Here is a 14,999-nt window from a genome sequence, read left to right as displayed (position 1 = left end):
GACACAAAAAGCTGACCTATATGCTGTTTATCAATAGGCTAAACCACCAGCAGCCAATGCTTCTTTACCTTCAACAAGTCCCTATTTTTGTGAGATGAAAGCACAACATACTTCATTTCTTATTAATCTGTTGCTACAATCATGCATGAAATGCTGAAACTGCTGAAAGCTAAACTTCTCTATTAATCCTTGACCAACACAAACCACAAAGGTTTTCCCACACAATACAGCTGTGTTGCAGAGCCAAAGAACAAAGTCCAAATTCTATGATAGTATTTCATTGCTGGAATATTCAGAGCTGGACTCAGAGCTGGAAATCTACAAAACCAAGATTTTGCCAATAAAATTACATTTTGGCAATATGTAATGTTTTGAGGATTTGAATTTTAATGGTACACATGAAATTCAACAGTCAAAGATTACCAAAAATGAATGTTTTCAGCAAAAAGGACATTGGTTACAAAAATAACTCATTTATGCTTCCAAGACAGAAAGATTTGAGAATCCCAGATATGAGAAACATTGGTAATATTATACAACTATCAGGACAACATGTTCAAATATGGATCTACTCTAATATACATGCATGTATCAAGTTAATATTTTGTTTATAAGACTGAAAAGCCTGGGAAAAAGGCAAAGATCACATGATTATGGAATTTCTCTCTCCTCCTTGTGGAAAAAATAATCCTAGAAAGATATACTGATTAACATTTCATGCTCCTGGACAGTCCTTACCATCACACTGTCACATGCTCAGAAGACACTCTCCAGGCTCCTGGTCAGTGCTCTGAAGCAACCGAAGAGAAAACAATACACGCCAGTTTCAACACTAGACCCCAATCTGGTATGAGACAGAACTTTGGGAAGTTCTGTTAGTGCTGTGTAGACCCCCAGACCATGTAGTCATTTTCATAGTGGATAGCTCATAGAATGATAGAGTTAAGGCCAAAAGGGATCATCTACTCAGACCGCCTGTATATTACAGACCATCAACAGCACCTCGGTACCCGCACACCAAACACAACCACCCAAATTAGATAAAATGTCAAAACCCACAGGAGATTAAAATATTGTGTGCCACAGGCATATAATCAGAGGGACTGGGATGCACCAAAGGACAAGGCCCCTGCAGTGCTGGGAATTGATTAATGATACACACCCAGATGATCCTAGCACTCAACGTGTGCCCCATGTTGTAGAGGAAGGTGAAAAATCCCCAAGTCCCTGCCAATTTGACCTGGGGGGAAATTCCTTTCTAATCCCACATATGGCAATTGATTAGACCCTGACCATGTAAGCAAAAACCAGCCAGCCAAGAATATGAGAGAGAAAATTCTCATGACCATTTTAGAGCACCAGCTCGGCCCTGTCCAGTGTCCCATCTCCAGATGGGCCATCTCTGATGCTTCAGAGGAAGGAAACAAAACAAAACAAGAAAACAGACTGTTGGAGGGGTAGGGGAATCCTGACCCCTGCAGTTACCTTAAAACAGTCTTTGGGCCAAATCAACAACAGCAGCAAATCCTAGACAAGTCCTTAGACACCTTACTAAGGCAAAATTACCATTCAGTGAGTGAAAATGGCAGGATTGACTTCAGTAGGACTAGAATTTAGCTCTTTAAGGCTCAGTTCTGACACCTTGATTCACATTGTTTTGTACATCACTCCACAAGTAACCCCAATATTTTCAATAGGACTGCTTGTGGAGTAAGCTATTACTCAACGTGAGTAAGGGTTGGGCACTTAGTACATTAATACAAGAAGCTCCCATTAATATGGGATGTATCCCATCAAAAAAAGAGGGAATACTTCCAGTTTAAGATTTAACTTACAGGATCATATAGCCCCTTTTTGCAAAAATCAGAATTGGCATTTCTTCATTACTATTCTTACTATTTTAACTTATAACTTTCAAAACAAAGGTTTAAAATAATAAACTAACATGAACAGCTTCTGTCCACTCATTTTTAGAGTTAATGACACCTTCCTACAGCAAAGAACATAAGAAAAAAGTGAAACTAATTCTTTCATGATCCAAAATGTAGTAAATTTCTTCATGTTAGATGTAGCTCTATAACAGTGTGCTTTACTATGAATTAAGGAGCTAAATTCATCCTTGGTATAACTCCACAAGACTTCACCAAGCATGTATTCAGCCCACTATGTTGACGTGGCCACAAATTCCTTCTTTACAATGTTATTAATGATGAGATTCATTTTTTCATCCCTTCATTTATAGCCAGATTCATTCTTCTGCTGCCCAGTATTCAGGCCAGAGAGATGTGCAAGCACAAGGTTACTTCCCAATAGATTCCCTCTGAGTGTTATTCCATAGATTAGCCAGTAGTGAGTGCTGTATTTGATGCAATTTATTGACATGGATCAACACAGCAACTCCATACATTTGGTACTTTATTTGGTTCAAAATATTTCTAAAATGTATTTGATCATAGAATATGACACCACATAACTCCATTTCAGCTTACATACACAATATATTTCAGAGTGTGGAAGTGGATTACGCACTCCAGAAGAAAGTAGGAGGATGCCACTGCAGAAATCAGAGGCACAAGGTGGGTGAGGCAATATTTTTAATTGGACCAGCTTCTGTTGGTGAAAGAGTCAAGCTTTTGAGCTAAGCAGAGCTCTTCTCCAGGTAGCTCAAAAGCTTGACTCTTTCACCAACAGAAGTTGGTCCAAAACAAGATATCACCTCACCCACCCACTTTGTCTCTCTAATATTCTGGGACCAACACGGTTACAACACTGCAAACTGCAGATAGCCACATTCAGCTGCAGTTTAGTTTTACTACCTACTAGTGATATTCCAAGCATCTTTCATCAAACTCAAAAGAAAACAACTGTCAGTCTCTGAACTGACCCTGTCTAAACCATCTGAGAGGTTATCTCAGGCATGTTTTAAACAGTTAGCAATACCAGAACCAGCCAAAATGTAATTCCGATCTATTTGATATAATCAGCCTCATATATAAGTGATTTGAAACTAAATATTTTGCTGAGACAGCAGCCAACCTCTTTAGCTTTATTGTAATAACCTGCCAGAAGTCATTTAGTAATTGTGTTAAGCCTCCCAACTGGTTTATAGACATTAGGAAGAAAATCTAAATCCCATGAAGGGGTGGGGTGGGAACTGTAAGAATGCTTCTCTTTCTCCCCTCAATGGCCTTGAACAATTGCCCTTATGGAAGACCTCTGAAATTTAATAGAATATTAATACATGGTTTTGTGTTTTTGTTTTGTTTTTGGGGTTTTTTTAAGCTCTGCTCTCAGTTTCCACAGGCTTTTACCAAATTGCTCAAACGGGCAAAGTTGGTATCAAGGAGAAGAAAAAAAGGGGGGGAGGGGCGGAAAAAGAAAAGAAATATGCTTCAAAAGAAGATTAACATGCATCTTCTTTGTTACCTTGTACTGTGAGGAAGACAGAAGCCACAGTAGATCCACCTTCATTGGAAGCAGTGCAACTGTACTCGCCAGCATCTGTGAGCTTTACAGATTTTATTTCTAAAGACAAATTGCTCATCATCCTTATTCGGGAGGGCTCCACAAGCCTCAAGTCATTGCCATTTCTCTGCCAGGTGAGATTGTAACGCACTGTGCTTACGGTTAGACAGGTCAATATGGCTCTCTCCCCAGGGGTGACGGTGACATTATTAGGAACCTGAACCACAGGTGGGGGCTCTACATGGAAAGAATAAAGAGAGAGAATTCAGAAACTATTAGGCTCACTTGTAGGTACTTTGTAAGTAACCATGATAAGACAGCAGTAGTAGAAGTAAAAAGGCATACCATTGGGTTATTTCATACTTAGTTTCATTTCACAGCACTGAAGCCAGCACACTGGGGTCTGATCCAAGGCCCACTGAACCAAAGGGAGCCTTTCAATGAGATCTGGATCAGGTCCTAGATTTGTACAGGCTGCTGTGTGAAAAAGAGATTACTGAAGAGCTACCCTGAAGACAACAATACTGTACATGTGGGCTTTTTCCAGTGCCACTAAACAGCTCTTATATTATCATTGTGTTCTTCAAATGTTAGTCTCAACTTGGGTTTTAATGGATTTTAATCTTTTTGTTCACATCAGTGCCCAGTCTATGCTGCAATTCCCCCCATATTTTGTTGTTTTCTTTCTGACTTCCCTCTCTGCTCCTTTTTACCACTGACTTCCCCTTCAGCAGAATGCAAACTCAGTAACTTTGAACTGGATTGAATTTTAGACACACAGTGGTTTCAAATTAGGTCGAATGATCCTTGTTGAGTCATCCCTGAGTAAAAGAGACAACAAATGCAAACAGGAAAGGAAATTTAAACTCATATAGCTTTACTGGGGTTTTGCCCCACACTTCTTTTGTTTAAACCCAGTGGCGTTTGTTCTTAAACACAGAAACACAGATCTGCAGAGGATAATAGTCTGAGTGTGACACAAATGTCAAAAGGTGGAGTAATTTACCAAGATAGGACTGAAGTCAACAGATTACCATAAGCAAAGCAAAGATAACCAAACAGGAGTTCTCTGTTAATGGAGAAAAATTCATCCCTGTGCTGAGTAGAGTTGCCAACTTTCTAATCGCACAAAACCCAACACCCTAGCCTCATCTCTCCCCCGAGGCCAGCTCCCTTCTCCCACCTCTCCCCCGAGTCCCCGGCTCACTGCATTCCCCCTTCCTTGGTGGCTCGCTGTCCCCCACCTTCACTCACTTTCACTGGGCAGGGGAAGGGGGTTGGGGTGTCGGAGGGGGTGCGGGCTCTGGCTGGGGGTCCGGGCTCTGGGGTGGGGCTGAGGGATTCGGAGTGCAGGAGGCAGCTGCAGGTTGAGGCAGAGGTTTGGGGGGTGGGAGAGGGTGAGGGCTCTGGGCTGGGAGTGCTGGCTCTGGGGTGGGGCTGGGGATGAGCAGGGCAGGGTGCTCTGGGCTAGGGTTGAGGCAGGCGGTTGGGGTGCGGGAGGGGGCTCTAGGATGGGGCCGAGGACGAGGGGTTTGGGTGCAGGAGGGGGCTCCGGGTTTGCGGGGGGTGGGCTCAGGGCTGGGGCAGGGGTTTGGGGCACAGGCTTATCTCCGGCGGCTCCCAGTCAGCGGAGCAGCAGGGGTGCTAAGACAGGCTTCCTGCCTGTCCTGGCATCGCAGACCGCGCTGCGCCCCAGAAGCGGACAGCAGCAGGTCCGGCTCCTAGGCAGAGGCGTGCAGACGGGATTGTGTGTTGCTCTCACCCGCAGGCACCTCCACCCCCCAGAAAAGGACTAGCCTGTCTTAGCCAGGCAGCACCACAGACCGGACTTTTAACGGCCTGGTCGGCAGTGCTGACCAGCACCACCATGGTTCCTTTTCAACCGGGTGTTCCGGTTGAAAACTAGACACCTGGTCACCCTAGTGCTGAGGGACACCCAATCAGCTCATTTAAGATCTCACAGTAGGTGCACAGGCCTTGGGCTGGATCTCTGCACAGTGGTGAATTTCTTCAAAAGCCCTGGGCACCTGGGTCTGGAGGCTTGCTTTCCCACAAGTATGGTCCCCGTGGGCTCCCCAGCAGCAGTCATCCTTATAGCCACCACCCCATCACAGCTCACCCAAGCCAGGGGAGAGGGAAAGAAAGCCAGAGTTGCTTACTAAGGACTGAGTTTTGCTCCTGCACCTTGCACACACAGTCATATCTTTGGTAAGTTACTCCACCTTTTGACATGGATATATAGCTTTTATCTAATGCTTTTTATCTGTAGATATCCAAGCATTTTACCAAGTAGGTCAATATCTTTATCCCATTTTACAGATGGGAAAACAGACACAAAGAAGGGAAGGGACTTGCTCAGCAACCCAGAGGCAAAGACAGGAACAGAACCCAGGTCTTTAGAGTGCCAGTCCTGTGTTGTATCCGCTAGAACACACTACCTCCTGTTGATCTCATATACACATACATTGTATTTACCAATGTTTTATTCAAACACAGAACCAAATTCCTCACACTCAGTACACATGCCTTTGTTGGCCCTTTATTTAAGATGTCTGCACAAACTAACAAGCTATTTGACAATTTAAGATTTAATACTAGCAGGAAAAAACAAATGCAAATGTTTGCTTTTTCTGAAGTTGAAGAATTTTGAGATCGTTCCAGTACCTTTCCTACAGCAGTTGACAAAAATGAACAATCTGTGATATACTGTCTGTCAACTTGATAAACTGAAAATACTTGAAAAGAGTAAGTTTATTTTGCTGGGAGTAAGAAAATTCAAATAATTTTGTTTCAAATATTTTTGTGTAAGAATTTCAAAGTGTCTTCCTTACATCATCCCAACTGCACAGTTCAAAACATATAATAATTCACATTTACATAGCATCTTTATTCTGCAAGAATACCCATATGAATGATACATAACAGGAATTGTTTCCTACAATATATTTTCTAGTGCTTTTGTCTGGCCCAGTTTTAAATGACCCAAGTAATGAGCCTTCAACCACTTCTTTGGGACAATGTTCCACAATATAATGAATTTCACTATGAAGGCATGTTTCTAGATTCAACCTAATTTTTCCTTTACTTAATTTCATCTAATTATTTCTTGATAATCCTAACAGGAATTAAAATAATAATAATTAATAAAAAACAAAAAAAAATCCAAATTTCCAATAAATCATTAGGAACTTGCTTTAAAACCAAAGTAGAATTAATTTTAGATGCAAATATTTGTAATTTCACAGCTATCTGATTTGTGCCTACAATCGGGGAGTTAAGAGTGTAATTGCTAAGGTTTCAGACAAAAAAAACATGGGTGGATTCTCTCAGGCTGCAATTGCCTCCAAGTGCCTCCAAAAGAAATTCAGCCGCTCACATCTATTCAGGGAAGCACTTAAACATGTGCTGAAATCCCACTGACTTCATGGAAGAGTGTTAGAAAGAATTCGATGGCACTTTACTTAATACGGATGGATTTATTTATGTGCTTAAATGCTTTAAACTGGGGCCTAAATGCTTCCATTAAGGTTTTGAAACGTGCTATATTGCAACAAAAGAACATACATTAACATAAAACATTTTATTGATATTGGATTGCCATAATTTATGCCACCCAATGTTGCTATTTTCTGTTAAGTAAAAATGACCGTATACCAGCACTTTACAATTTAGTAATCTAATACAGAAATAGTAAACAACATTTACCTGACACATCCAGAAATGTCTGAGCACGTCCAGAGCCCACACTGCTAATAGCAATGCATTCATAATATCCTTCATCAGACAAGGAGACCTTGGCAATTTCCCAGTTCACACTAGACGATTCTCTGTAAAATTATAAAGCCTCTGTAACTGCTTGAAAGGGATGAAGAGGAGAGCATGAAAGGGTCTAGTTTCCTATTGATTGGCATGTAACTTTCAGTAAGGCTAATGAAAATTTCACATACGGAGGAAAAAGCAGACCCTTTTTAAATCCCTTTTGTTTATGCATTATATTGCATGCAGTTTTTAGGGTCTGATTTAAATAAGAAGGTGGGGGAAGTGATTAGACTTTTATGAGTATTAAAAAGCATGGATTCCTTACACAATACATCCATGGAGACATTTGAAAAAAAACCCATGACAAGTAGTCACATGGTAAAATACAAAACTGTTGTCGCTCACTCAGCTATTTCTACTCTTGGATCAGCCTTGGATTTTTTTAAAATGGAAGAAAGTATGAAATACTGTTATATTGATTATTTATCAGCAAAGTATGCACAGAATGCACCATCCCTTACAATGATGCAGACTTGTTCCTTCTAATTGTGTGGGTCAGCTCCAAGGGCCAGTGCAGTGAGGGATGGAGTCTCACTCATACTTTCTGCACCCCATGCTTTGGTTTGGAGTACCTTATGCCCGTAAGACACACATGGCGCAATCTCTGCACTTCCCTATCTGTCCCTATCCCTTGAATTAGGAGAATAGCATGGTGAGTCTGTGTGCAGAAGACTCTTTGACCCCAAAGTAGGACCAGGAACAAATATAGTAATTCAGCATTCTCCATGTCAGCTTACTAGCCACACACATGGAAGCAAATGGAGCAGTAAGTGTAAATACAGAAAGATACAGAAAATAGTAAGTAAAGTCTGTGAGAGTTGGGTTTGGTAGAAGTTGCAATCAGATGTGGGTAAAATAATCAAATGAGCACTCTTGAAATACCTGGCTTTTTCCCATAGGACATATCACAAGTAAATCTGCTGGTTTATAGTCCCTTTGTCATTTATAATGCTACAGGGGGAAAAAGTGTTACTGTCTGTGCTTCTTAAAGAAATTGTGATGTCTTCTTAAGATTCAGCAGCTACATTTTTTACGGCATGATATGGTGCAAGTATTACAATGGCCTTCTAATTCTGTATCCCATTGCTGACTATGATCTGTTGCTACAGTAAGTAAATATATCTGATGAAGATGAGGCTGAGCATGATGCTTTTGGCAAAACACCTTCCACAATATGGGAAAGCTGCGTACTAGTGTTCCCACTGCCTGCCCTCTTTTTTATCTGCCCAAAGTCTTGGATTAACTCCATAAAATGGTTTGGGATACAGTAGGAAGAAAAGATTAGATACGAAATAAGGCCACATTTAATTTGGTATTATAGTAAAAAGTTCAGTGCTTCAGCATTGTGAGGCAGTAGAATCTGTTTGCACAAAAGGTTAGGCCACAGATAACAACTGCAGAGTAATCTTGGACTTTCTGCTTATTCCCTCGGACCCCATGCTCATTACAAACTCACATATCAGAGCTGTTGTTCCAAGGCATTCACCAGTGCACTGCCAGCAATGGAAATGCTAGTTACCGCTAGCAGCCAGGAGATGGTAAGAACATTTACTTAAGACAGGGGTAGGCAACCTATGGCACGCGTGCCAAAGACGGCACATGAGCTGATTTTCAGTGGCACTCACACTGCCCAGGTCCTGGCCACTGGTCCAGGGGCTCTGCATTTTAATTTAATTTTAAATGAAGCTTTTTAAAAATTTTAAAAACCTTATTTACTTTACATACAACAATAGTTTAGTTATATATTATAGACTTAAAGAAAGAGACCTTCTAAAAACGTTAAAATGTATTACTGGCACGCAAAACCTTAAATTAGAGTGAATAAATGAAGACTCGGCACACCACTTCTCAAAGGTTGCCAACCCCTGACTTAAGAGATCTGCATGCTTCTCCCAAATATAAAGTAGAATTGCTCTTCAAGGAATATATACATAACTGCATTTTTAACAATCTTGTTTCTTTTCTGTTTCCAGCTTTATCTTATACACCTTAAGTTACCCTATCACAATGCCTGTTTATTTAAAAAACTTAAACTGGCAAAAAAGCATAATATGTGCTTGAAATATAATTTGGCCAACTCCCTGCAACTTCCATGTCAGTTCTTGGTGCTCAGCACCTTTCAACATCAGGCCCTGTCTTTGCTCAGATTGTTTTAATTTATTTTACTGCACATTTTACTTATTCAATTAAAAAAAAAATACATGCAACTTGTGGATCAAGATGCTTATTTTGTCAGTCAAGGAAATACTAGCACACTCCATTGGTCAAGCTGCAAATGCTGATGGCTGAGTATCATCCTTGCTCTCAGGTGGGGTGGAAATGAACACCTCAGGGTAGGTAGATGTGGCACCCCAATCTGCCTGTACAGAGCGAATATGGACAGAATGCCTCAGGGGCAGAAGGGAAGCACACTGCACAGTGTTCCTTGTACCTGCTGTACATACTGTACCTGTCTCCAGATGCTAGCAGACATCAAGGCAGTCCTTGGCCACACCACAATCTATCTGGCTACACCACTTTGGGTGGTACAATTATCTAGTTGAGCTAGCCAGCAACCCCACTGTACTCAGGTAGTAGTGGGTCCTTGTGAAAGAATGTGGGCTAATAGGCTCTTGCATCCATTCAGGAATGTATTCTGTGTGTTTGGCTGACTAGGATACAGACTTAGCTAACTGAACCACGAACATCAGTGGCTTTACAGTGCATAGCTTTTACTAAACGAGCTCAGGGCTGCATTCTTTGCTGCCAAAACTGCATATTTCATTTTCAGTTTTCATATTCTTTGGTGATCCCATTTAACATTTCTCTCCTACACAACAAACACAGGGGGGATTTTCAAAGGCACAAATGGTAGTGAGGCACCAAACTCCCATTGACTTTCAATTGAAATGAGGTGCCTAATTGCCATTTGTGCCTTTGAAAGTCTTCCCCTGCGTCTTTTCAAACCAGGAGTCACTTGGACAAAACATCAGACTTTTGAACGCACAGTTACTCTGAGTCCCTCACCACTCTATTCTCCTTCAGCTAAAATAATAGTTACGGTAATGATACTTCATACTTCATATGTAGAAAACCATATATCTCAATGTGTTTCACAAAGATGAGTAAGCCTTATTAGTGCTACTTTTACAAATGGGAAACTGATACACCAAGGAGTAAGTGACTTGCCAATAGGGTCATAGCAAGATCTTTTGACTGGACCACAACACTATACAGTGGGCACACTGAAAAATTTGTTGCAGTTTTAGAGATATTTCTGATTCCAGCAATATTCACGACACTTAAAATGGGGCATAACACTAGAGCCACTAACATATCTAGAACTAGAATTAACTATTTTTAAGCATGTCCACTGTAAATGCTTTTAACTCATATTAATCCTAATGTGATACCACAGCCAGAATACACAACTCTCATGATCAATAAAATATACAAATATATGAACCAAGCATATAAACAACCATTTAATAAACTGATGTAGTTTGGTCATCATCAAAGTATAAAATAAAACTCATCAGATGAAATGCAATAATACAACCCAATTATACAGTTAAACCATTCATAAATAACTGAAGATGGACCAGTTCAGTACGGAACTTCAGTACACCTCTACCTTGATATAACACTGTCCTTGGGAGCCAAAAAATCTTACCATGTTATAGGTGAAATCGCATTATATCAAACTTGTTTTGATCCACTGGAGTGTGCAGCCCCGCTCCCCCGGAGCGCTGCTTTACCGTATATCCGAATTCGTGTTATATCGGGTCGCGTTATATCGGGGTAGAGGTGTACTAGTAAATCACACCAAATAGCAGCCAAAATAACTAATTAAATTGTGCATTAGTGGCATCAATTCAGATATTTCATGGGGGAGCCCCTACTCATCCTCCTCCCCCCCCCCCCACAGGGACCCCAGGTCTCCCTCAGGGAAGGAGAATCCCCTCTCTTTTACCCACACAGTGCATGAGCAGTGTTGCCAGGATCTCAGTTCTTGGTAGACTCCCCTGAGCTCCACCATACAGGAACAGATTCCCAGTGGACCGGGTCACAGCACGACTTGGCGTGGATGCACCTCCACCAAATTTTAGTGGTATTGTGACCCTGTGTACCAGATTGCAACACCACCCACTGAAATTTGTCCCGGCTGCCCCTCTATCTGTACAGAGGGGTGGCTAGAGATAATTTCAGTGGCACTGTAAGCATGCCTCTAGACTGCTCTAGTAGCAGCTGTCCTGATTTAGTATAGGACCACTGCTTAAAGTTGTCAGGAAATGGCTCTCCCAGTTCTGAGGTCTAGGGAACTTTGAGCAAGTGCATAAAACTTGGGAAGGGCATCTGTCCTCACCCAGCGCCCCCAATTGGCACCAGTGCTGTGCATCTTGCTCAGTAGCATTTGTCTTGAAGAATATTTTGTTAAGTCAATGTAATATTCAGCTCCATTCTACAGATAAGTAACATGATCACTAAAAATGCAGCTTGGTACCTATTATGAAAAAAATAAGTAAAATATGATATTTGATCATTAAAGTATGAAGAGAATTACAGAGCAGGAGAAGTATGTGCCTAGAATGTCTAAATGTAAATAGCACCTCATAAAAAATGGGGCTGCAGAATTTTACTCTGCCAAGAATTTACAGGAGGGTTTCAGAATTTATTTGCTCTGTTATCAGGTATAGTTGCTATAGAATGTGGTCTTCATTCTTCTTCTGAAAGGTTTGATGTTTTAAAAGAGGGGATCGTGGTTAACTTTTCCAGGAAATATTTTCTTAGACTTGGGGGTATTGTTTTTTTGTTTGTTTGATTACTATTTCATTGTTCCTGGATTGTTCTATAGAGAAAGAGACTATTATTCCCTTGGTGTCTGCATGGTGGTGGTGTAGACGGAGTCCAGAGACCCTTGTGATGTATTCCGTGGAAGCTTTCCCAAAGAAGAGAATGATAAAGCCCTGGAGCATAATAAAGCAAAGCACATAGATTTCTGCTGGAACCATGTGATCTCTCTGCCTACAAACAGAAAATGTGTTCCCCCCCATCCCCTCACACACCACAAACCCACAACAATATACAATCTTAATTTCCTCATGCAGTTATTTGCTTGTTATTCTTTGTTATTTGCTTAAATTCTCACAACTGATCCAAAAAAATCATTAACATGGCTACTATGTAAGATTTGTCATATATCGGTCTTACATAGGTCTGACTTTAGTGGAGCAGAGTTAGGCCAGTGCTGAGTACTTTGGAAAATCCCACCTTAAATGGGCATTCACCATTATGAACAAAGTACAATACAATCACCCAGATTAAAGCTACAAAAGCTGCTCCAAAGTTTAATTTTGATTTTTTTAAATGCCCAAAATTATGTTAGGGAATGGTTGCTTACCTGAAGAACTGATCCATTCCCAGTTTTATTCCATTTCTGCTGAAACGCTGAGTAAAAGGTATAAGACTTTCCACATGGCAAGATATATACCCTGGCTGCAGGTAGTATCCTGGAGTTTTCTTGGGCATTATAACTTTCGGAGCATCTACAGAAAGCAAAATATTCATAAACAAGTTATTAGCAGCTACTCACCTACACTCCATTCATTGTGATTAATACACATGCTAATAATCTTTTCCTTAAAGTCCAGATTTATCAAGACACTAAGGGTATGTCTACACTACGGGATTAATCCGAATTTAGATAATTCGGATTTGAGAAACAGGTTGTATAAAGTCGAAATGAGTGCGGCCACACTAGCACAGTAATTCGGTGGTGTGCGTCCAAGTACCGGGGCTAGCGTCGATTTCTGCACCGTTGCACTGTGGGTAGCAATTCCATAGCTATCCCATAGTTCCCGCAGTCTCCTGCACCCATTGGGATTGTGGGTTAAGATCCCAGTGCCTGATGGGACAAAAAACATCGTCGCAGGTGGTTCTGGGTACAGCCTCACTTCCTCCCTCCCTCCCTCCCTGCATGAAAGCAACGGACGGCAGACAACCATTTTCGCGCCTTTTTTCCTGGGTGGGTGAACACTGCAGACTCCATACCACGGCAAGCATGGAGCCCGCTGAGGTCAAGACAGCACTCATGAATATTGCAAACACCTCGCGCGTTCTCGTGGAGTTTATGCTCAGCCAGGACCAGAAAAACGAGGCGAGGAGGCAGCGGCGGCGGCAGCGCAGCGACAAGCATGATGAGGACATGGACACGGACACGGACACAGAATTCAGTGAAACCACAGGCCCCGGTGCTTTGGAGATCATGTTGTTAATGGGGCAGATTCTATCCATGGAACGCCGATTCTGGGCAAGGGAAACAAGCACAGACTGGTGGGACCGCATAGTGTTGCAGGTCTGGGACGATTCCCAGTGGCTGCGGAACTTTCGCATGCGTAAGGGCACTTTCATGGAACTTTGTGACTTGCTGTCTCCTGCCCTGAAACGCCAGAATACCAAGATGAGAGCAGCCCTCACAGTTGAGAAGCGCGTGGCGATAGCCCTGTGGAAGCTTGCAACGCCAGACAGCTACCGGTCAGTCGGGAATCAATTTGGAGTGGGCAAATCTACGGTGGGGGCTGCTGTGATGCAAGTAGCCAAAGCAATCACTCAGGTGCTGCTACGAAAGTTAGTGACTCTGGGAAATGTGCAGGCTATAGTGGATGGTTTTGCTGCAATGGGATTCCCTAACTGTGGTGGGGCAATAGACGGAACCCATATCCCTATCTTGGCACCGGAGCACCAAGCCACCGAGTACATAAACCGCAAGGGGTACTTTTCAATGGTGCTGCAAGCACTTGTGGATCACAAGGGACGTTTCACCAACATCAACGCGGGCTGGGCGGGAAGGGTTCATGACGCTCGCGTCTTCAGGAACACTACTCTGTTTAAAGGGCTGCAGCAAGGGACTTACTTTCCGGACCAGAAAATAACCGTTGGGGATGTTGAAATGCCCATAGTTATTCTTGGGGACCCAGCCTACCCCTTAATGCCATGGCTTATGAAGCCATACACAGGCAGCCTGGACAGGAGTCAGGAGCTGTTTAACTACAGGCTAAGCAAGTGCAGAATGGTGGTAGAATGTGCATTTGGCCGTTTAAAAGGTCGCTGGCGTTCATTATTGACTCGCTCTGACCTCAGCCAAAGAAATCTCCCCATTGTTATTTCTGCTTGCTGTGTGCTCCACAATCTCTGTGAAAGTAAGGGGGAGACCTTTATGGCGGGGTGGGAGGCTGAGGCAAATCGCCTGGCTGCTGATTACGCGCAGCCAGACACCAGGGCGATTAGAAGATCACACCATGAAGCGCTGTGCATCAGAGAAGCTTTGAAAACCAGTTTCATGGCTGGCCAGGCTACCGTGTGAAATATCTGTTTGTTTCTCCTTCATGAAAACCCTCCCCCTTTACTGACTGATTTTCTGTAAGGAACCCACCCTGCCCCTTCCCCCAGCTTTCTTTCAAACCAAATAAAGTCACTATCATTTAAAAATCATTTATTCTTTATTAATAGATTAGAAAAAGAGGGAGGGAACCCGGGTGGTATTTGGGAGGAGGATTGCTGGGAAGGAAAAAGCCACAAAGAAAAGGTTAAAAAAATGACAGCCTTTTGCTTGGGCTGTCTACTGGGGTGGAATGGGAAGGTGTACGGAGCCTCCCCCCCCGCGTTCTTACACGTCTGGGTGAGGAGGATACGGAACATGGGGAGGGGGGAGGGTGGAACAGGGGCTGAAGCGGCAG

The 14,999-nt window shown here is 42.4% G+C and overlaps 1 protein-coding gene and 1 long non-coding RNA gene across 2 annotated transcripts in view; one reads left to right on the top strand and one right to left on the bottom strand.

Moving 5' to 3' along the window:
- HMCN1 (hemicentin 1) overlaps positions 1 to 14,999 on the bottom strand; it is a 338,886-nt gene that overhangs the window by 201,145 nt on the left and 122,742 nt on the right. Inside the window, exons 9-11 of the mRNA XM_054038112.1 lie at positions 12,665 to 12,809; positions 7,171 to 7,292; positions 3,427 to 3,702 (exon numbers count right to left, since the gene is read on the bottom strand). Of these exons, the coding sequence (XP_053894087.1) occupies positions 3,427 to 3,702; positions 7,171 to 7,292; positions 12,665 to 12,809 (543 nt within the window). The remainder of the gene's footprint in view (positions 1 to 3,426; positions 3,703 to 7,170; positions 7,293 to 12,664; positions 12,810 to 14,999) is intronic.
- LOC128842260 (uncharacterized) lies at positions 3,514 to 12,366 on the top strand. The gene is made up of 2 exons (XR_008445954.1): positions 3,514 to 3,599; positions 12,119 to 12,366. It is a non-coding gene; the product is annotated as an uncharacterized LOC128842260 (long non-coding RNA).

This window comes from Malaclemys terrapin, chromosome 8, assembly GCF_027887155.1.
Source record: "Malaclemys terrapin pileata isolate rMalTer1 chromosome 8, rMalTer1.hap1, whole genome shotgun sequence".
Classification (NCBI taxonomy): Eukaryota; Metazoa; Chordata; order Testudines; family Emydidae; genus Malaclemys; species Malaclemys terrapin.
The sequence above is the reverse complement of the archived record's forward strand: the minus strand, read 5'-3'. Positions and strand labels throughout refer to the sequence as shown.